Genomic DNA, 23,309 nt, shown 5'->3' with positions numbered 1-23,309 from the left:
ACCATCCCTGGCTCCAGCCAAGTGAGCTGTCCCCCAGGCTGCCCCTTGCAACAGGGGCTTATGTCTACCATCTCGGTGTGGTGACGGCCAACACGACAGCCCATCTGTTTCCCCAAATCAGACAGTGAGCATCTTGAGGACAGGAGTGATCCTTCCTATCTCTCCTGCTGGGGTAGCTCCAGTGCCCGACCCAGAGAGGAACTCGGCAAACCCTGGTGGACCAGAAGAACTGGAAAGGGAAAGAACAGAGACCGATCTTTGACAGCAATGAGGATGCCCTGCCAGGAACTGCAACCATGTCTACTAAGATTTGCCATGAAACAGGAGCCTTTGAGTCTCCAAAATACACATCTGTGGTCAACACTACTCACTTCTTGACATTCTGTGCCACAACGTAAATCACATTTGCCCTTGAGTGCATCTAAGTGTTGGCGTGGTCCATGCTGTGCATGGTGAGGTGAAGAACAGGCTGTATATGTAAGGCAGGAGTCCGTTCTTACACGGTATGCGCACGGTTCTGTGGCTCCAGTGCTGGACTGGTTTCCTCTAGGGAAAAGCCATCTACAGACGTCCGCCCACAGCACATCTGTCTCACCTATGTGCCCTTGAGGATGTGTAAAAAGGACAGGGGGAAAAGCAGGGATAAACACATCCGTTCCTTTGCTTCTCTTTTACAAAATGTGTTCCTAAAAATTAATTGCAAATGGAAACTTTGAAATGTGGAATATACAGATCTTTACATATTATTGGGGTGCAATAGAGGAGGGGAGCCTGGGTGGCTCAGGCAGTTAAGCAGCTGACTCTTGATTTCAGCTCAGGTCATGATCTCAGAGTTATGGGATCAAGCCCCATGTTGGGCTCCACGCTGGGCATGGAACCTGCTTAAGATTCTTTCTCTCCCTCTCCCTCTGCCCCTCATGCATGCTCTCTCTCCCTCTCTCAAAAAAAAAAAAAAAGGTGGAATAGAGGAGGGTGTCTGTGGGGAGAGAGTTTTAAAAAATTATGAAATCTTAATTATGGTATAAATGTTTCATTTCCTTATTCCTTGAATGTCATACAATGTACTTTTGACTATTCAGGTTTATTTAAAATGTTAAAAAATAAGTTAAATTACAAACAACAAATTTAATTTTGTGATAGCTTATCTTACATTCTAATTATCTCAGCTTACTGAAAATGACAATTTGTATGAAGGAGAAAATGAGTTTGCTGTTGAGAAGGATGTATGTAGCAGAGGATTGAGCTAGAGATTCAGCATCAATTTCCTTTCATTCATGCAGCCTGTCAACAAACATTTATAGAGCACCCAGTATGTGCCAGGCACTTTCGAGGTGGTAAGCCAGAACTGCTCCCTCCAAGAGCTTACATTCAAATGGGAGAAACAAAGTAATAAGCAAAGAAAGAAAGAAATACCTTGGGTAGTTGATGCTATTAACATTATAAACATACCGGAGCTAATATGGACAGAAAATGAAGGAGTGATATTCGAGCAGAGGTTGTAAAGAAGCATCCCAAGTACAGAGCACAGCAAGAGCAAAGGCCCTGAGGTGGGCACACGTGTTGACTCTTCAAGAAGGGAAAATGTGGCTAGTGCAGGAGTCCACAAACCTTTTCCATAAAGGACCAGACAGTCAGTACTTTATTAGCCTTTGCAGGGTATACAGTTTATGTTGCAACTACTGAACTCCACCCCCGTGGTGTGAAAGCAGCCAGAGATAATCTGCAAACAAATCGGCAAGACTATGTTCCAAAATCACTTCTTTTATGGGTATTAAAAATTTGAATTTCTTGCAATCTTCTCATTTTGAATTTCATGCAATCTTGTTATCAACCATTTAAAGATGGAAAAACCATTCTGAGTTCACAGACACAGGTGGCAGGCCAAATCTGGCCCAGGGAATGAAGTCTGCTGACCCCTCATCCAGACTCTAGATTTTACAGGCAAGAAACAATAGTTGGGGTTGTGTGTTTTATTTATTCTAAGGGCAAGTGAAGCAATCTGAAAGAGAGGAGGGACCTGGTCTCATTTATGTTTTTAAAAAATTACTTTGGCAATTGTGTGGCGATTCTGATGGTGTCATCAACTTCCCTGAAAAATTGTCAGTAGGGAGCTGAACACTGTCCTCTTGATTAAGGAGTCTGGAGCAAACCATCTTCCTCGCCAAAGCTCTACAGATCTGTTGATTTCTCTCTGTTTGAATTCACCAAAGGTTTTTCTTTTTCCTTTCATGTGGATTCTCAGTCCATAATAATAAAGATTTCCCCATTTTCCTCCATCGCTAAACATGGCCTCGGAAACGCGATGTTGGAGGATGCATTTCCAGCAGTTCATCCATGTTCTTTCCTTTTATTTCCTTTCACAACTGCAATCATCTGACCAGTAACAAATTGAAGCTAAATAGTCAACACTGTCTGTACATCTAACAGGCACCATCTCTGCCTCAAATATATTACCATAAGTACCAACATTTTCCCATTTCCATTTTCCACTCATTTTTATAATGTAAGAGAAAACTGGAAAAAAAAATCAATCACAGCTGTGCAAAGGTGGTAGGAGAGAAAAACTGGCCTCGTGGTTGGCAGACATCAGAGTACAATGGCTTCAACCGGTTTCATAAAGTCCAAATTTAACACTGGGGGCATGACAAATCATGACAAAAAGTGCAGCTTTCCCCCCTCAGTTCTAACTTATATGAAAGGAAAGCCTGTCAAGGGACTTGACCCTTTTAGGCTTTGTTGTTTTTCTCTGACTGCTCTTCCCAAATCCTGACTTCCAATATCCCCTCTGGAGCCTCGCCTGACCTTCATACAGGCTCACAGACTGTACTTGGTGTCTTGACATTCAGTGTAGCCCAGCAGCCCAGCCACAGCTAACCCTGCCCCTGCAGAGAAGAAGTGCCCCCATGCTGGTCAACCTTAACCAAGCCTTCCCTCTTGATGCCCTATGCCCTCCTAAAAATCCAAGAGCTCTCAACCCTTATGAGCATGAACAAGACTCCAGTTTGCTTCTCAATCCTCATTCCTCGTCTGCCTACTTCTCAGGGTTATTGAGGGTGAAAGGAATTCACGTATTTCAAGCCCTCCACAAGACAATGGATAAGTTAGTCAAGGTAAGTAAGTAACCAGATCAAATCCAATCAGAATTTTCCATTTACTTCTTTCAGTCTCTTAGTTAAATTTCAATCTCTCCCACACCACAGAAGCAAAACCTTTTATGGCAGAATACACAAAAATGAGGTTTTGAGGTGTGGGTCTGTGGCAGACAGACTCAAAGATGGTGGCCAGTGATCCTCACCTCCTGGTATTCATGCCCTTATGTAATCAATCCCTCCCTGTGAGTGTGAGCTGGACTGGTACCTAGCTTCTAACCAGCAGAATATAGTAAAGATGACAGGATGTCATTTCTGTGATGAAGCTACATAAACTTGTGGCTTCTGTCTTACTAGCAAACTCTCTCCCTTGCTGGAGAGATGAAGCAAGACACTGTGGTGGAGAGGCCCATGTAGCAAGGAACTGACAGTGGCCTCTAGCCACCAGCCCACAAGGAACTAAGGCCCTCAGTCTGACAGCCTCCAAGAAACTGAATGCTCCCAACAACTATGTGAGCTTAGAAAGAGATCCTTCCCCAGTCAAGCCTTCAGATGAGACCAAAACCATGGAAGCCAGGTGGACTGCAGTCTCGTGAGAGACCCTGACCCACAGGATATAGCTCAGCTGTGCCCAGACTCCTGGCCCACAAAAACCATGAAATAATAAACATTTTCAGTGGTTTAAGTGTTTGAGTAAGTGTTCTCTTAAGCCGCTAACTTTGTGGTAATTTTTTATGTAGCCACGGTTAACTAACAGGGTCCACTTCAATTTGAACTTCATCCTAATCCAGAATTCACATGCTGTCAGCTTTCTGCATACCTCCAGCTGCATTATGCGAAGCTTTCACAAATTTGAAAGACTAGATTAGACATTGATTTCTTTCAAAGAGCCGCTACACTAAACCAATCTCGATCCCTTTCCTCCAACAAAGGGACATCGTTTGCCAAATCTTCCTCTTTGATGCAAGTGACAAAGAGGAAAATCAAACCCTGGCATGACCATCTCCCCGGGTCTAGGAGGAAGGGAAAATAGCACTTGGCCTGGCCTGTCTCATACCAGGAATGCAGTCAGATGACTCTGAGCCATGCCCCCCCCCACCCCGCAGACCATCTGGATACAACTGGCATCACAAGGAAGCCAGAGGTGGGATATCCTTCGGTGGCTATTGTTGCATTATTTGTTATCAAAATCTCTATTCCACAGCAATTTTTCCCATGCTAGGATGAATTTCTCTTGGCAAATAAGTTATTTTTAACAAAGAGCCTTAGGCTGTAAACTTGCTGCCCGAGAAGAGTCAGGTCAAGCAAAATCAAAGGAGTCAGAGAAAGGAGAGAAGAAGCACGCTTCTCCAAGGAAACATCATTGCCCTGTCTCTCAACTGTCATCTGAATGCGATTCCAGGCCCTCTTCCCTCTCCCTTTCCTTTAAATGTACTCCTCTTTGTACATTTCCTCCTTCTTGCTCCTCCCCTTCCACTAAGCCTTCATCCAAGCTGCTCCTAAGAAAACTTGCCATTATGATAACAGAGCTTTCCGGTTACCTAAGGTTTGCTCTTTAATTCAACTTACCATTCCAAGTACGTTCATCCAGGGTTCATTCAATTGAAGACATCATGCTAAATACCATAGCGGACACCTGAAGAGTTTGTCTGCCAAGGCTTTAAAAACATCCCACAAATTTCCCTTCCCATTTACCTGATACAATGGGGCCATGGTACGCACCCCAGGTTCAAAATCTAAAAAGCAGATTTGGTGCCTTGTCCCAGCCCTCCGTACCTGTGGGGCTGTAAGAGTCAGCCTCCGATGTGCAAAAAAGTGGTAACATTTATTAAGAGCACAGATGGAAATGAAGTGACATACCTGAACACACTGTATAAAGCATTATAAAAATAGAATCATTGGTATTAAAGAAAACAAATTAGCCTTTTCTTATAATGCAAGGTTATCCCTTAGAAAGATTAGTTATTGTATTCGGAACCCACATCTGTTTTTTCTCCTGATGTCATAATTGTCACAACTACCACTACACCTTCAGCAAAGCAATCAGGTGGGGCCGTGGAGGCCTTCAGGGGAGTGTTGAATCCCTGCCCATGCACCCAGCAGTTCCAGCTCCTGAGTTTAGTAAGACCTCAGTGCTGCTTCTGATAGTTCTCCTCCCTCTTCTCCAGCAATCAGGCCATCACCCCTTTTATTTACCACCACTGCAAGCATGCCTCCCTGGACTGGCCAGTCTCCTTCCTTCTAAACCCTCTGGGCTTGGAAATCAAATATGAACCCGTTAGAACTGTGTGTAAAACAAGATCTACGGCCTCTGGAGGAGAGTCTGGGGGTTCTCCCTTGGAGTAAGGACAAGAGCTCTGTGTGGCTTTAACATTGATTTGGTGGCCCAGAGGCTCTTTGTCTTCTTTCTGGGATCTTCACAACACACTAGAAGGTGCACCTTCTAAACAGTCGGATTCAGGAGAAGAAAGAAGTTTTTACACAATGTCTGGTAATATGCTTACCATTCACTGTGTCTACGTAAGACCTCACTTGGTGCCTACATACATGCACAGACGTGTCCCTGCATGTGTAATATTCAACAGCAATGAAACCGTGGATATATTGGAAAGGCAGAAGAAATCCCCACTTAACAATGATAATAATGGTCACTCTATTGATTCACACTGTACATATGTTCTTTCACATGATGCTCCCAGCAGTCTAATGAGATAGGCAAAATCATCCCCCTGTTTCTGATAAAGAAATCTAAGGTTCGGAGAGCTAATTTGCCTGAGGACATACAGCTAATAACAGGAAAACAAGGATTCCCAGGCCATCTGACCCTATAGCTAGTCCAGATGGGAATGAAAACATATCCAGAGATTATTGGGAATTCAAGTCACATTATCAGTTTTTCCAAATGAAGAGCAGTAAATCTAAAATCCACCAATCAAAACTGAGACTTATCATGATTCGTATATAAATTAACAACCATCAAAAAATTCTCAGAAACCACCATTGCCATTATCACTTGCCAGGTAGTTTATATGCATCATGTCAAAATGATCACAAGCCCCGTCACGCTGGTAGAATTATTTTCCATTGACATATGGGGAAGCTAGGCTCAGGAGGGTACAATAATTTGCCAAAGGACATACAGCCAGTAAGAGGCAAGAGCCAGGATTTCGATTCAGGTCTCTCCAACTTCCATGCCTATTCCCTTTCTGACATGTTGAGTGACCCAAGGAAAAATATCTTTCAACACACACTATTTTTTTTTTGATGTAATCAATCTTCGCAATTCAATAGATTCTTCTGAATCTTGCAGGTTCAGCTTTGAAATTGAAACAGTATTAGCCTAGAAGTGAACACAACTTGGTGAAAACCCAGGCATGGGCAGTAAATAGCTGTACAACTTTGACAATGTCACATAACCTCACTCACGCTGCATTTCTTTGTAGTGATCCAAGTTCACAGAAACTTTACAAACAGTAAAAGGAGGGGCGCCTGGGTGGCTCAGTCAGTTGGGCATCTGACTTTTGATTTCTGCTCAAGTTGTGGTTATAGGGTTGTGAGACTGAGCCCCACATCAAGCCCTGCATCAGGCTCTACACTCAGTGTGGAGTCTGCTTGAGATTTTCTCTCTCTCCTTCTCCCTCTGCCCCTCCCCCCGCTCCCTCTCTCTAAATAAATAAATAAAATCTTTTTTTAAAAAAAGTAAAAGGAATAACGTGTGACATATTGCATGTGCCATGGTCCCTGACACAGAGGGTGCTTTAAGTTATTCTTTCCTTAATAAATCAATTATTATTTTCCTTTACAAAAAATAGAGGTAACTGGTTCGATTTCAGATCGACAGATTTAAGATAAACCAGCCATTATTATATAATAGAAAATACAGAATCTTCAAATCAAGAGTTAAAATGCTGGAAGTGATCTTAGGAATCACTTAATATCCATTCATTCACCAACATTAAGTGAGCACCAACTATGTATAGGTATTATGCTGAGCAAGGGAGATCAGCAGTGAACAAAACAAACTCCCTACCCTCATGAAGCTTAAATTCTAGTAGAAAAAGGTCAGACGATAAACACCTAAATAAACAAGAAAAACCTTTAAAAAAATCAAGTACTATGAATGGAGAGAGCCAAGCTCCTTCCCATTTGGCTTGTATGGAAAGTGACCTCCAACCAGAGAGGACTTAACAGGCCAAAAGTCCCACAAGAGATTCATGGTGCATCTTTGCTCTCTAGATCAGTAGTTCACATGCATCAGAATCACCTGACAGGCCTGTTAGACCACAGATGGCTACGCCCCACCCCCAGAGTTTATGATTCAGTGAGTCTGCAGTAGGTCTCAAGATTTTGCATTTATAAAAAGCTCCCAGGTGATGCCTCTGGTCCAGGGACCACACCTGGAGAACTATCACCATTGAGGAATACAGCCATATAGGAAAGTGGTGAGGTAGAAAAGGAGGATGTTAAATACCCCAACCCTTCTCTCTCTGCCCTACAAGCTCCTCCCAGTGCTCCCCATCTGCTAAACTCAATCAAAAACCAGAGGGCAAAGGAGTCAAGGTCATGCAGGCTCCTGGAACTCAGACTGGTACAAAGAAGGACTCCATTAATGCAACTCCATCCCCTTACTCCTTTCCAAATTAAAGGGTACTAATGGCCTCCCGCGGTTCTGAGACTCTAGATGTCTTAGCATCCCTTGTGGGGTCCCTTAACCCCAACCTACCCCATAAATAGTTCCTTCATTAAAGTCTCCTGACACATTGGAATTGAATTCTGTTTTCTGTCAGGATCCAGAGGGATATACCACCAGACCACAGACAGCTCCTCTAGAGATGACAGTTTCAGAAACTGACAAAAACTTTTCTCTTTCTTCTTACACCAACATCTATAAAATGCAGGTCAAACATCAGATCATCTTCTTTGCTACAAAATGTGAGTTGTATATGCAACTTGCAGGAATCTGCACAGCAAAGGCAATGAGATCACTCTGAACAGAGCCTTGGGTAGACATTAGAGTAAGCAATTCATCCTGATTTGCCTGGTACACTCCTACTTCTAGCACTGTAGGTCCCATATGCTGAGAAATACCTCCACCCTGAGTAAACCAGGACAACTGGTGACCGAAGCCATGTACCCTTGTACTCCAAAGAGCTCCAACAATATTGCTCCAGCAACAGCACCACCACCAAAAATGGCTAGCATTTATTGAGCACTTTCCATGAGCCTGGCCCCATGCTAAGCTTTTTATGTACATCACCTCACTGATTTCTCAGAACCATGCTACAGGCAAGTGACTGTTACTAGCCTCATTTCACAGATGATAAAATGGAGGCTCAGAGGGCTCAAATAACTTGTTCAAAGTCATATGGCTTGGAGGTAGCACAGCATTGACTTGAACCCACCACCAGTCTGAGATCAGAGCCTGCACTTTTAACTGCTATGGTTTCCGTCATGACAAAGTAGGTGGGTCCACCTACACCAGACCTGATTCCATGAGAAAGATAACCAACCAAGAACTACCAAAAGGTCATTTCCAGGACCAAGCTTGAAAACTGCAGTCACAAGAGCAGAAATTGAGATGGTATTTACACATTATTTATTGTGGGGCACACAATGAAAAAGTCATTGGGGAGGTACATGGTGCTTTTGGAAAACTACACAGGCCCTTATATTTCAGAATCAGAGATTTTTGCAGCAAAATCTGTGATATTTAACACCTGATACATCCTACAGATTCAAAGGCAGTTCCACCTGATGGCTTAAGCTTCAGTCTCTCACATGTGAGATTGGAATAATGATCATCTCCCTTAAATCTACAGGGTGGCTACCCTGTAGACTAAATGAACTCAATAAACTATATCCAGCCAAAAAGTGTTTTCCTAAAATGCTTTGTTGGCTGGAGACCCAGAGGTCCAAAGCCCATAGTCTGAGATGAACCCTTCATCCCATCTGAGTTCCTAGGGCTTATGGCACCTTCAGCTACTAAAGTCCCCACTGTCAAATCAGCAGCCACCACTTCTAAGGCCCCAACTTTTGTTCCAGGACAAGTGAGGGTCCTCCCCTATGAATTACCTCCTTTCGAGACTGGGATGATTTAGACAGACTAATTTGGGAAGGAGATGGAGCTTCTTTCATAGGAAGATAGCCCCTCTCTTCCAAACCTCTTCCTGCCGTAAAAATCTTCTCACATTCAACATCACGTGGTGGTTAAGATCCTGGACTCTGAAATGAGATGACCACAAGCATGACTGTAGCCAAGCCCTCACACCTCCACAAAACCAATTCCCTTCTCTGATATATGGGATTGCCACGCCTGCCTAATGGGATCACCATGAGAATTTAACAAAGCCTCAGAACTCCTGAAAGGAATTCTCATTGGAAATTTTGAAAGGCTTTCCACCGGAAGTTCAAAGAAGACCTAAATGTTCCCCCTATGGGTGAATTTAGCACAGCACCTGGCACAAAGTAAACCAGAGAGAGAGCAGAACATCATGGCTAAAAACACAGATTCCAGCCTCAAATTACTTGGGTTCAAGTCCTGGCTCTACCGCTAGCTGTATGACCTTGACCTTGCTCCTTAACCACTTTGTTCCTCACTTGTGATGATAACTGAACCTATATCATAGGACTGTTAGGAACTTTCTGTAAATGACAACAAGTAAAGCCTTTGAAAAATGTCTGGCTGGTTTTAAGTATTTAAAGCATACAACAGCATTCGTGTTTGCTATTTGGTAGACATTTCCTCTCCTGCACTGATTCCCCTGGTGTTCAGTTTGAATCCTCCCTGCTCTACAGACATACCCCAGTGCACCTATGATTTTCATAACTTTAGAATCTGTTTCCCTATTATTATTCCCCTATCATCCATCATCTCACCAAATTACTTGTCATCTCCTCATATTTTCTGCTTTCCATTCCAACATGTGCCAAATGCTCTTCTCCGTATACTCTTTGGGGTTTAGAAATCTTCATCCCAGGGGAGTGAAAATTCCTTCTGTCTTATTCTAATTCAGACTGTTCTAATGGAGCTGCTGTTTGAAATGAATAATCCTGGCAAAAGATTCTGTTTGTTTCATCTCCTAGATGTGGGGATTCCAAACATATATTCCTTTTGAAAACAAACTATGGATAGCATTAAGTAATAAAACTGATTAATCAGGAAGGGGTAGATTTTTATAATACATAACCTCTATCAAAGATCTCAAATGACTTGATTATCAGGGAAAAAAATAAAAATGCTAAAATCAGACACTAGAACTCGAGCCCTTAAAAAACACAGACATCAGGGTGCCTGGGTGGCTCAGACGGTTAAGCGTCTGCCTTCGGCTCAGGTCATGATACCAGGGTCTTGGGACAGAGTCCCACATCAGGGTCCTTGCTCAGCCGGGAGCTTGCTTTTCCATCTGCCTGCCGCTCCCCCGGCTTGTGCTCTCTCTCTCTCTGACAAATAAATAAATAAAATCGAAAGAAAGAGAGAGAGAGAAAGAAAGAAAGAGAGCGAGAGCAAGAAACAAACAAACACAAACATCATCAGGTCCTTTCACAGATAGTAAAACTGTGCCCAGATTCACAGCACCTGCTAACACTGAAAAGACTGAGCAACATGATTCCTCTATCTCAAATGTGCCTTTCTGGGCCCCAAACAAACCCAGGGACAGAAGCTATCCCATGGCAGAATCTCTGTTATTTCTCCATGTAGGTATCAGGAGAGAGAAGGGGGTGTTGCAAGGGGAAAGGCACTGATACCTAATAAGGCCCCCTCCCTCAGGGCCCCAATGTTTCCCTCTATCTGCAACACAATTCTTTACTTCTCTCCTTCTAACCAGATGCAGGGGTCTTAGAATTCCCCACAGGAATTCTAATTACAGACTTCAAAAGAAAACATCCCATATAGAAAACAATACCAAATTTGTTTTGAAAAAAATGATTGAAGGAAGCAACACATATGTTTAAAATCCTTATCATCTGCACTTCATTGACAAATCTTAAACTCCAAGGGGATCACTTTTGAAGGAAATAATTTAAATGCACAAATATTACAAAGAGAAGTATAATTAACACCTGTGTTCTTCTCTATCAAGAATTATCAACTAATTTTAACAAATTTTCTTAAAGTGTGCTCCCCTTTCCAAAGGAAATAGAATATTACAGATAATGTCAAAATGCCCTTCATCTACACTTCAGCTGCATTTCTCCCCATACCTCTTCTACAGAGTGTAGCCTTCCATTCTGCATTGTATACTAAAATTAACATGCATAGTTCGATTATTAATATAATAGTTGATTGTTACATTTAGAAAAGCAGTTCTTTTTTCTTCCAACAGAAGAGGATGTAGCCTTCCAGATGCTGAATTTGCTTCATGAACTAGAAGAGCCTAATAATATTTGCAATATGCCTTAATAGATATGCATATTTTTAGTATAAGATCTTCCAAGATGCTGATATAAAAGGGTAATGGCACAGCAAAATGGGGCTGTTTCTGTGTATAAGCAGGATTCTACCTGATGTCACTAGCAACTATGCACCCCATTAGGGAACAAAGAGGCCAGAAAAGGTCAGACCAAGATATACTACATCTACCTCCCCTCTGTGTAGTCAACTCCCACGATATCCTGTGTTTCTGGCTAAATAAATTGGGAGTATAATTATGGAAGTTTGGGAGCACAAACCAGGTCTCTGCCAGATAATCCATAATCCATTTCAAACTATGCCACTGGTGTCAGAAGTGGGACAGGCATGAAGAGCTCGCCATGATGGCCAGATTTAGTCAGAGATCAGAAATGTCAAAGTAGGAAAAAATAAGTAAAAACATGCCTGAAACATAAAAATTTTTATGAAAGGGCTCAGTCAAGTGGCATACATTCACCCACTGTTCTTCTGCCTCCAACCATTTGGACATGACATATAATAAAAGATGGCTCAAGGCATAACTCCTGGAATCTTCTATATGACCCAGAACAGTGGCTAGTACCAAGGATCTCCAAAGGGAGTTAAAACCCCCCAAAAGCAGAAAACAGTGGAAGTTGGAGCCAAAACCTATGGATCACAAAGAGCAGCCCCCCTATTAGACATGTGAAAACGTAACATGGCATCGGGTAGATACCAAAGACCCCTAGAGCTCCAGGTAGAACAGGTGGGCAGCAACTTTCAAGGGACAAATGATAGTACGGAGGTTTAGGAGGTGAGAGGAAATGAGAATGGAACTGAGAAATGCTTCAGTACTTGCTAAGCCAATTTCCAGGTAAAAGCAATAACAATATGCTTTTGCACACAAGTGAATTTAAACACATGCTAAATGTGTTATATGTGGGAAGAGAAAAAGATAAGAAAGGTAGGAAAGCTGACTTCATCAGCCTTTACTAAAAAAGTGACCAATGAGGGGAGTAGTCCTAAGTTACACTAAAATTCTGTTTTAAAATATGTGTACAAGAGTCCCATCTTGGAACTCTGGGATTTGTTCAGGTTAATTGTACTCCTCCACCAAAAATGATGTTCAGAGGGTCAAGTCCCAGAAATAATGTTCTACTTGGAACACATATCCGCTATGCGGAAAATTTAAAAGACTGAATTTAGGGTGCCTGGGTGGCTCAGTTGGTTAAGCGACTGCCTTCGGCTCAGGTCATGATCCCGGAGTCCCGGGATCGAGTCCCGCATCGGGCTCCCTGCTCAGCGAGGAGCTTGCTTCTCCCTCTGACCCTCCCCCGTCTCATGTACTCTCTCTCTCATTCTCGCTCTCTCAAATAAATAAATAAATCTTAAAAAAAAAAAAAGGAAAAAGACTGAATTTAAATGGGAAATTTGCATTGATAGGCAGAGATCAGAAATGTCAAAGTTTTGTTTGACAAAAAAAGTTTTTTGAACCTGTGTTTGAAGCAATGGTGGGATGGTGCCTGGGTGCGGCTAAGGGGCTTGCATGTTTGAGCTGAGCATCACAGAATCTGAAAACTGTTAAGTTTCCTTTTTCAGGAGGCTGCACAGTTCCTCTGTAAAACTAATTTAAATGGTCTCAAGACAATACAACCCAAGTATTAGAGAGCTGGCCTCTGCTTCGTTCCAGACAATGCTGTTTAGAGGAAGATAACCATTCCAAGCCAGACAGGATAAAGGAAACAGGCTGGCAGTGCTCCCAGCTTCTGAATAGAACTGATCAGTCCTCCTGCCCTGCCCCATCCCTGGTTTGAGACAAGTTAGAATCTTGGCTTAAATCTTGGTTTCTGAAGTTTCTGAGCTGAAAACCACGCCCTCCACCCCAACACACACGTTTCTGATAACAAAAGGTAAAAAAGAGGGGCGCCTGGGTGACTCAGTAGGTGAAGCATCTGCCTTCCCCTCAGGGCATGGTCTCGGTGTTCTGCTGAGAGGAGAGTTTGCTTCTCCCTCTGCCCCTCCCCCCAACTCATGCTCGCTTGCTCTCTCTCTCTCAAATAAAATCTTTAAATATATATATAAGGGGCGCCTGGGTGGCTCACTCATTAAGTATCTGCCTTCGGCTCAGGTCATGATCTCCAGGGCCTGGGATCGAGCCCCGCGTCGGGTTCCCTGCGAGCCTGCTTCTCCCCCTGCTTGTGTTCCCTCTCTTGCTGTCTCTCTGTTGAATAAATAAATCTTTAAAAAAAAATATTTTATATATATATATATATATATATATATATATATATATATATATATATAATGCAACAGGTGAAGAGACGGTATATGGACTACAGCCAGCAAAGGAAAGAATCACTGAATAAAAGAAAATTAGCAGTGAAGACAGCAGGTGGTCTGGATCTGAAACTAGAAGAGGGGTGGACATGGAAATGACTGAAATCAACACTAGCAGAGCGAGTGACACAAAGGCTGGGACCCTGGCCCGCAGGTACAGCTGTGCAGGAGCCCCGACCTAGACCCCCTACAGAAATTATGCCCCCACCTCCCTCACACCAGGGAGAGGAGGGTGCCTGGCACCCAACTCTGCACAGCCTGACTCAGCAGGACTGAAGATGACAGTTAATAAATGACAGTTAATACTCAGAAATCCAAGCCCCTGAAAGTGTTAGAGAGACAAACATTTTCCCCAGGGGGATGAAGGGCAAACTCAAGGTGTCTTAGCTTCCTCCTTCCCCAGGGGGAACTGGGGCATCGTAAACCAGCGACCCTCCTGCCTAACTGCAGATGCTGCCTCAGCCACCACAATGGGGGCCTTGGCAACACCCCTCCCACCCCTCCCACCTGCCAAGCCAACAGGCCATCTGTGACATCAGGGAAATTCCCGGAAGTCCAATGTCTGGTCAGCCCATCTTGATTTCTGACAAAATCATCCTTCACTGGGAGATCTCAGGGTTCCAAACTACTGCTACCCTGAAAGAAATACTGTGACTGAATTTCTTCTCTAATGACCGTACTATTACAACAGCAGTCAAAACTTAAGAGTACAGGAGGACATGTTTTGATCCATAAAATTATCAGCATATTTACATTGAACCTTTAAATCACTGTAACTTAGTAAATTCTCAATGTTTGTTTTATGTGACAATAAAAAACCCTCTGGAAATGGGTCAAAAAGGTCTAAAATAAGTACCAACTTTTAAAACTGGGATATCTAAATGTAATAAAAATATTAACTTTCAGCTTAATTATAGACCTAATCGGTTGGTGTTTTCTATAAATTGGTTCTTGCAGAACCTAGATACTAGTGTCAGAGTTTTATAGTCTTATAAAAACATGATAGTCCTTCAACTTTTAAAGTTTGAAAAGTTTTCTGATGGGTCTTCATGTTAATTCATTTTTACCTTCTGACCCTATTAACTTTTTTTTTTTTAAGATTTGGACCAAGTCAATTCAGAGACAATAAATCTCTCTACTCAAAGGCCTTTAAAGAAACAAAAGCTTGACACTGAACCGACACTGATTCCTAAAATAATAAAAAGAATTAAAAGACTTGAACACACTTTAAAAGTTATATTTGTATTTTTCTCCAAGGTACAAGGTTTCCTACATTTATCTATTTTTTGAGGTTCATGTAGTAGGCAGCTCCTGAAACAGCTCCTGATGACCCCCACTTCCTTCAAGCCTATATTTGACTCCCTCCCCTTGCCAGGAAGCTAGACCTAGGGAATTACCTTGGACACACAGAGGCTGGCAAAAGTGATAGGTGTCACTTCCAAAATTAGGTTACAAAAAAGACTGACTTCTGTCTTCCTCACGCACTCTCCTGCCTTCTCAATTGCTCACTCTGCTGGAACCAGCTACCATGCTAGGATAGGGGGACTCCTATGGCAAGGAAGCCAAGAGTTCCCAAGGAATTGAGCCCCTCACTCCAACCACAACCATGTGAGTGAGACTGGAAGCACAGCCTTCTCCCTCGCAGCCGAGTTGACAGAAGCCCCCGCCAACACCCTGTTTTGCAGCCTGTGGACAGATCCAAAGCCAGAGAACCCAGCTGTGCTACTCCCAGATTCCTGACTCACAGAAATGGTGAGGGATATAAGGATATAACTTGTTACGCAGCAGTAGATAACTAACACAGTTCACTTAGAGTTACACTGGGATTTGTGTCTTTTGTACCCAAGAAACACTGACAGGTGAGTTCATCTGGACCCAGGCACTTAGGGGCCAATTCCAAGATGCTTAAGAAAAAAAAAAGCAGTGGCATCAACTTCTAGGCTATACTCTAAGCACACAGTGTGACAGTGATAAAATTATTTTTAATTAGATCCATAAGTTCTCATGCTTAAATCAACCTTAAAAAATCAAAGAGATAAGCAGTCATAAATGCACGCTGTTTAAAGTATCTTTCTATCCTTAACATTACCTCCTGCCCCTGTTTTACTCGGTTCTCTTCCAATGCTCCAATAAAACTCAGATTCTGATGTCTCTACAAAAAGAACCACAGTTCCTTAAAATAAAAAATAACTGACTACTATATGTTGGCTAACTGGACATGAAAGGAAAGGAAAGGAAGGAAGAGAAAGAAAGAAAAAAGAAAGAAAGAAATGGAAGAATACAAAGACTATAGTCATACCAAAAAATTAAAAATTAAAAAAAAAATAACTGCATGTTTGGGACAGAAAAACTAGAGGTGAGCCTGGAGATCCTTGTTGTCACAGAAAAATAAGGACGCTCTCAAAGATGTCCAAAAGTACTGAAGAAGGATCTGGTTCGACGGGGTTCCTTTGACCAACCTGTGACCCTGTGAGCACCAAAAACAAAAGTCACAATTATAGTCAATGAGAGCAAGTCCAGACCATCCAAGGCCACTCATTCCTGATGATCAAACATTAAGCTATCTTTAAGAAGTTCTCCTCGCTGACACGAATCTATTAATTCATGCTTGGTTCCAAAGAGACAAACGGATGACTCGGAAAGGATGAATATGTAAACCCCCACCATGAGTTTTGGGAGGACCAAGAGAACTGGCTTTGTGAACTCGTGATCAGTTTCAAAACCACAGGGATAAGAAAGAGGAGTAAAGCAAAATCAAGGTGACCTGAGAGGAAACAAGCTCACAAGGGTTCTGGGAAGTGGGAGCTGGGAATGGGGGTGACAGCATGGCTTCCTGCCCGGGAAGAGGCCTAGCTTCATGAGGCTGAAAAAAGTCTGAAGTTAGTAAACATCTTTTTAAGAGCAGCATATGGAGTGCCAGTGTGTTCTCCTGGGGTGTGGATGGAAGCCCCCTATAAAAGCAGGGGAAAAAAAAAAAAAAACGCAGATACGGAGCTATTTCCTCACTTCTGACAGCTGTTCACCCTGTTTGGAAACTAAAGGGCCAAAAACATGTTGCATCTGCTCCTGGTACAGGAGAGCATCGACTCTTCTGTTAAATTTCTACATCCTTGGCTTAATGAGAAAGAAAAATGAATGAATGGTCATTCTCTCCCCTCCCCCGCACCCCCACCAATCCATACCCTACCAAAATACTTCACATACAAGCGATCCACGTCTGCAATTTTAATAAAATTAGCACTCAAAAAAAGCTGTTTCCTTATTCACTACTCAACAATGAACAAAGCCACCTAATTGCTCAGATCCTTGTCAAAACTTGATAGTCTAAAACTTTTTCGTTTTTACCAAACTGATGAAAGGTAAGACATGTTAGCTCATTGATTTTAATTCAGTCTAAAGAGTCTAAAAGAAAAAAAGAGAAGAAGAAGAAGAAAAAAAAATAATAATGCCTTGCAAATAACTCATGCAAAAGCCTATTTTGGAGACTGGCAAGGGATAAGGAAGAGCAACGGCTGTTTTGTGCCAGGCACCTAGCTTGACAACGGACAGAAGTTATCTGTGGCTCTTGCAGCACCAAGGGAGGCACTTTACAAATGCAGAAATAAAGGTTTAGAAAAGCGAAGTAACAACTTATCAACTTCCTAGCCAGGGAGCCAGGATTTGTAGAGTTACACAACCATCACCTTTCCAATCTTTCCAGCACTCCAAAATATTCTCTTGTGCCCAGATGCTATGAATCCCCGCTCCCACCACCAGCCCCAGGCAGCCATTGATCCACTGTCTCTGCAGATTTGCCTTTTCTGAACAGTTCATGTAATACACAGCCTTTTGTATCTGGCTTCTTTTGCCTAGCATGTTTTTTGAGGTTCATCAATGTTGTAACATCTATCAAGAGTTCATTCCTTTTCATTGCTAGTAGCATTCCATTAGATGGATTCCCAGTCGATGGACACTTACTTGGCTTATTCCCAGTTTGGGGGCTTCTATGAATTACGCTGCTATGAACATTCACGTATGTATCTTTGTGTGGATGTATGTTTTCATTTCTGTTGGGTGTATTCCTAGAAGTGGAGTTGCTGGATCCTACGGTATGTGCATGTTTAACTTTCTAAAGAAACTGCCAAACTGACATCACCATTTTTTTATTCCCTCCAGCATCAAATAAAAAATTTAAGCTGAATATTCAAAAAATTGAAAAGATTTCAGATCTGTTGCACTCACACACCAGTGGCTGTGTGTGTGTGTGTGTGTGTGACATTCTTCAGCAGCCTGACTCCAGTGTGAAAAAAAATTAATAAGTCTGTAACACTGTGGACTTCAATTTATTAGTTACCTTCAGTTTACTAGTTACCTGCCAGTCAGGCGGTGGATCTAGTAAGGCTTCTGAGGAGCTCTTGCCTGTGCAGATAACTGTGGTAGGCCAAGGGAAATAACGCTGACATTTTGGGATAAAACCGACCAAATGATCATCATTCTTGAATGGCTCCTCTCATCTTTTCCCCACTCTGCCTTTTTGACACATTTTCCCATTTTCCCCAAGTTCCCATTTTTCACAGTTGACTTCTAGAAGGTCCCTTAGGATCTATGCCTAGAATACTCCCTGAGTCCCTCTGTATCATCTTTAGAAGCTACAACTCCTCCCAATAATAAATAAATGGCATTATCATCTTCATTTCCCCATCTCTCAGGCAAAAAGAGTGTCCAGCAAGACCACATCAAATGCTAAATCCCATGACCCCAACTTGCCACCCTGGCCCAAATGGACACCATCAATCACCACTGCATCTGATTGTTATTAATCCATTAAAAAAAAAAAAGCCACGGTTGTCTTCCTCTGCCAACCAATCTGAATCCATTTTATAAGATTTCATGAGACACTGTGTTTGCTAATATCTACATGGTATTGCCTCCTAGCCCCAATTCTGTAATGTGCTTGCAAATGTTATTACACTTGTTGGACATGGTTTGTTTTCAATAATCTCAAAGCTTTTTTTGTTGTTGTTATTGGAATGCCACAGCCCTCTCTATGTTTACTTATTCTTTGCTTGCTTATCAAGTGCACAAAGCATCTCCCATCCTCCCACTGCCCCCAGAGCGCCAGGTACTGGATTTCTAGGTTAGGTAAGAGATGCACATGGAGCAGGGGACAGAGCCCTGAGGCAAGGAAGAGTGGATGAGGGAGGGGGTAGGAAGGGAGAGAAGATACTCCCAAACACTTTCCTGTTACAATGTGTAACCATCTGGGTTTTTATCAGTTCTCATTTAGAAGGTAAAATGTGCTTAAAACTAAACATTCCCTATCTGAACTTTTGAATGCCCAAATATACCAGAGTCAGCTGTTTTGTACTAAATCTCTCTAAAAGTTGCAGGGGCACCTGGGTGGCTCAGTCGGTTAAGTATCCGACTCTTGATTTCAACTCAGGTCATGATCTCAGGGCTGTGAGATCAAGACCCGAGTCATGCCCCACACTGGGCGTGGAGCCTCCTTGAGATTCTCTCTCCCTCTCCCCCCACCCCCGAAAATTAAATAAAATAAAATCAGTTGCAGGGAATCCAGTCCCCCCCCCGCCCCCAAGAAAAATTAAAAATCATCACCAAAACCCAGCCATCTAATTTTCCACTCTTAACTGAGCTTAACATCAATGCCCCCTTGACCTGTGTCCTCACACCAATGCCAAGACAAGTAACAGACCAGGCTCCCCTTTAGGATAAAGCACTACTGTGCACGGGCCAACTACTCACTCACTCTGCATACATCATCTTTAGTCTTCACAAAATCCAATGAGGCAGCTACAATTATCCTCACTTTACAGATGAGAACCTGGGGATCAGAGAAGGTAAATGACATTCCCAAGCTGGCATGGCTGGAAAGAGGCAGAGTGGCATTCAAAGGGAGGACTTCAGACTCCAAAGCTCTTACTCGTTTCCCTAAGTCAGGCTGCCTCCCAAGTTAAACTCCCCAGGCCCCCATCAGAGTTGCCACAGACTCTACCATCTCTTCATCATCATCAATAAATATTTATGAAGGACCCACCGCCTACATGCCATTGCTCTTGTTTCCAAAGCAACATGCTGTCAAGAGAGTCACGGGAGTATCCCGTGCTTAAAGGAACGATGCTGTACCGTCCTGTGATCGTGGCTCTGAAAGGTGACAGTTACACTGCTCCCTCGGAGGTTGTCACAGATGGCAGCCCCAGCCTGCAAGCGCTGCGCTAGGGACCAGCAAGAAGAAATGGGATAGAGCAGAAAGGTAGCAGGTTTTTACCCAAGAAAGTGGTCTGCTTTCACTGTGATGTGTTTGTGATTGTTGCGGAAACAGAATCCAAGCCAGCTTTGCACATTAATTATTTTATTAGGAAAGAAATCAAACAATCCAGGAGAGAAAATAAAATTTGACTGTACTGCTAACAGCTCCCCAGAGATAACCGGCAACGAGTATCGAGTTAAATGACTACATCGCTAACAACTGCAATCTCAAGTCGGTCCCCTCTATGATCCATTTCTGCTCTCAATGTACAGATGCTGAAATCCCCTAGAAAATGGACTATCCCCTTATCTGTTTGTTTGTTTCTCTCTTGCCCTATCCCAAATGATGTTTTGCCACACTCTCAACAAGCTGATTTCAAATGCTTTCTTACTATCATTCTTTACAAGCATCACCCTGGCTCATAAAACACATCTTAGAGTAGGAAGAAGGAAACTGCCTTCTGATGACAAGCTCTTGACACTGACTTTTGGACACAGTGACCAACATGTTACAGCAAAACACATCACCCTAACTGTGCACTAGATGAAAGCTTACAAATTTAAAGTGCTTTTAAGACTGGGAATTTTCAGATTAAAAGAATATGGAGAGCACACCACCGAGTTTTGAAACGTATTATTTACCCAAACTTGCCAAAAGTTTTAAATAAGATACTTTAAAGGAAATCAAGACATTGTCATATTTGTACTGGATTTGGATTCCAACAATTTCAGCATTTAGAAATAAAGTAAGAGGGTAAGTCCACTTTAAAAAATCAACACTTGCAGAATCCCTGCATCTACAAATGTAGATGTTTGTGAAGAATTCCGCAAAAAAAAAAAAAAAATCTAAATGGTCTAAGATGTTAGCATCTTAGATAATAGATATATACAGAAAATCACCATTTTTACAAATTAACGAGGCTCTCTTGCACACAAGCTAGTCTCACATGTTTAAAGAGCCCCCGGAACAAACACAGTCACTTGCTAAATATATGCTGTAGTAGGTTTGCAGAAGCCACTCTGCTCAGGTAGAACCAAAAGAAACATATGGAACCTTAAGAGTAGATTTCTTCCCAAACCGTACTCCTGGATTGCTTTTCTTTCCCGTGTGTTCCCAAAGAGCAAACAAAGAAAAGGTGCCTGCTCCTCACACTTCTCTAAATGTTTTAACAAAAGGCTGCTGAATAAACACATGACTCATTTAAAATTTGAAAAGAAGTTCTATTCCTGAGATGAAAGCAACTAGATTTGCATTTTAACAGTTGTGGGCGAGCGCCACCTGGCGGGAGCATCGCACCCCGCGTGCTTTCTGCATTGGACAGCTTCCCCAATCCGGCAGGGTTTTACCGCATGCTGCCCAAGAACGGCGGTAGAATATTTTTAATCCGGGGTGGGGGGGGGGGTTGGTTTTGGGTGGGTTTTTTTCGCCGCGGAAACGTGAGTACTGTTAATGTGTGGCAGGCCGGCCAGGCCTTGGAGGAAAGTAAAAACTTAAGTCACAAATCACGCCCTTGTCCCCAGGACTGCCCCCAGCGTCCTCCTCTCCCCTCTTTAGCACACCTAATACAGACCCCAAACGAGAGCAAGAATTGTACACCATCTTTAGGAGGGCGTTGTGCCTGTCCTTCTTCTCTCACTTGCTAATCCAACCTTTCAGCTTCACGAACACCGCAAAAGAAGTGCCCTAGTCATCTAACTTCCCAGCCACAGAAACAGGCTGTCCCTTTCCAAAGTCCCATACTCGGTTCCCATTTTGGTATGGCGCAAGAGAGACACGCCAGTGCGTTTCCACTGGAACGTCACTCCAGCGGCTCCTAACCTCAAAAGCAGTCTGTTTAAAGAGGTTACACTCCACCGCAGCTTGCTTCTTTCCCTTCTCTTTCTTTCTTTGCTTCTTCGTGATAATACACGGGCACCGCTGTTACTTAGCAATCCGAAACTGATCTTTTCCTAAATCTCACTGGTTCCTCTCGGCGTGTCCCTGTGATCCCAACAATCTCCTCTCCGTGTGGTCACACCAAAGCCAATCGGTGGTAAGAAACTTCAAGGTGATGTTGAACTTGGAAGCATACCTGCGCCACTCCTGCCCTTCTCTCCCTCCACCTACCGCCCACTCTTTGGGGGCTCGGGGCTGGAAGCTGCCTGCAGTGGGGTCTGGTGAAGTGCAAGACCCAGGATGGTGGTGGTCTTCTGTGCGTCCCAACCTACCATTAGGAGCACACCAGCCCCCAACACTGAGAACTACCTCTGCTCACCTCCTTCCTATGGCCAAACCGAACATGAGTGTCCCCCCTTCCCCCCCAAAAAAAAACTTTTCAGAAACAAACAGGCTCGATGGTCGAAGCCGCTCAGCTTGAAGGGCCTTTACTGGGGCGCCCATACACTCCGGCTAAAAACCACGGGCTGGGAAGGAGGTAGTGCTGTCTCGGTCGTTAACATCAACACCCCCACGGTGCCTTCAGCGGACTGCTCGAGGACTAGCTGAGGGGCGCGGCGTATTCAGAGCAAAGTCTGGAGCTTGCCGTCTCTCCCTGGAGAAAAGAAAAGCCACCGCCCCGGCAGCCTCGGCCTGCTGGCGACCAGGTCTCCTCCCGAAAAGCGCGCGCTGCCCCAGAAGCTGCGGAAAGCGAACGCTCCACCCCGGGCGTCGATGCCGTTTCTCGTCTCGCCGCCCCAAACACTCAAGTGACAGATTCCGACAAGTGGGAGGCAGCAAGTGGAGACATTCGCAACAACCGCGAAAGTTACTCCAGCCCGGGGGCCGCCAGGAAAGTCGGGCGGGGAACTTCGCCAAACCGGGGCTGCCCGGGGCGGGGGGGGGGGGACGCGCGGGCCCGGGCGCGGCTGTCCGCGCCGGCGGCGGGGACCCGGCTTCGGCCTTCGGGACGCGCCCCCCGCGAGCCCGCACAACTTTCTTCCCCGAGGGCCCCCGCGGCGGCGCCGGGCGCGCCGGGGAGGGAGCGGGGCCCGGCGGGCGCACTCACCTGCGGCGCTCTGTGCCCAGGCGCCGGGCAGCGGCGGCAGCTGCAGCCGCAGGAGCAGGCTGAGGGCGAGCGCGGCGAGGCTCGCCATCCGGGCGGCGGCGGCGGGCGGCTCAGCCCCTTCCCGAGGGGGCCGGGGCCGGGGCCGGGACTGGGGTGGGCGCGGGGTGGCCCCGCATCGCCGGCGCGGCCGCACGCAGGGGCTCCGCGGCGCTCCCGGAGCCGGCGCCGCTGCGCTCGGAGCCGAGGCGCGGCGCGAACTGAGGCGGGCGGCTGGGCGGGGGCGGG

The 23,309-nt window shown here is 44.2% G+C and overlaps 1 protein-coding gene across 1 annotated transcript in view; it reads right to left on the bottom strand.

Moving 5' to 3' along the window:
- The window catches only part of PTPRT (protein tyrosine phosphatase receptor type T), a 1,128,529-nt gene extending 1,105,417 nt beyond the window's left edge, over positions 1 to 23,112 (bottom strand). Inside the window, exon 1 of the mRNA XM_073880268.1 lies at positions 23,025 to 23,112. Within this exon, the coding sequence (XP_073736369.1) occupies positions 23,025 to 23,112 (88 nt within the window). The remainder of the gene's footprint in view (positions 1 to 23,024) is intronic.
- Positions 23,113 to 23,309: the final 197 nt, after the last annotated feature.

The sequence above is a fragment of the Callorhinus ursinus genome, unplaced genomic scaffold (genome assembly GCF_003265705.2).
Source record: "Callorhinus ursinus isolate GAN/ISIS: 27379988/994484 unplaced genomic scaffold, GSC_fseal_2.0 scaffold38, whole genome shotgun sequence".
NCBI lineage: Eukaryota > Metazoa > Chordata > Mammalia > Carnivora > Otariidae > Callorhinus > Callorhinus ursinus.
Note: the sequence above shows the minus strand (reverse complement) of the source record. Positions and strands in the feature narration are given on the sequence as shown.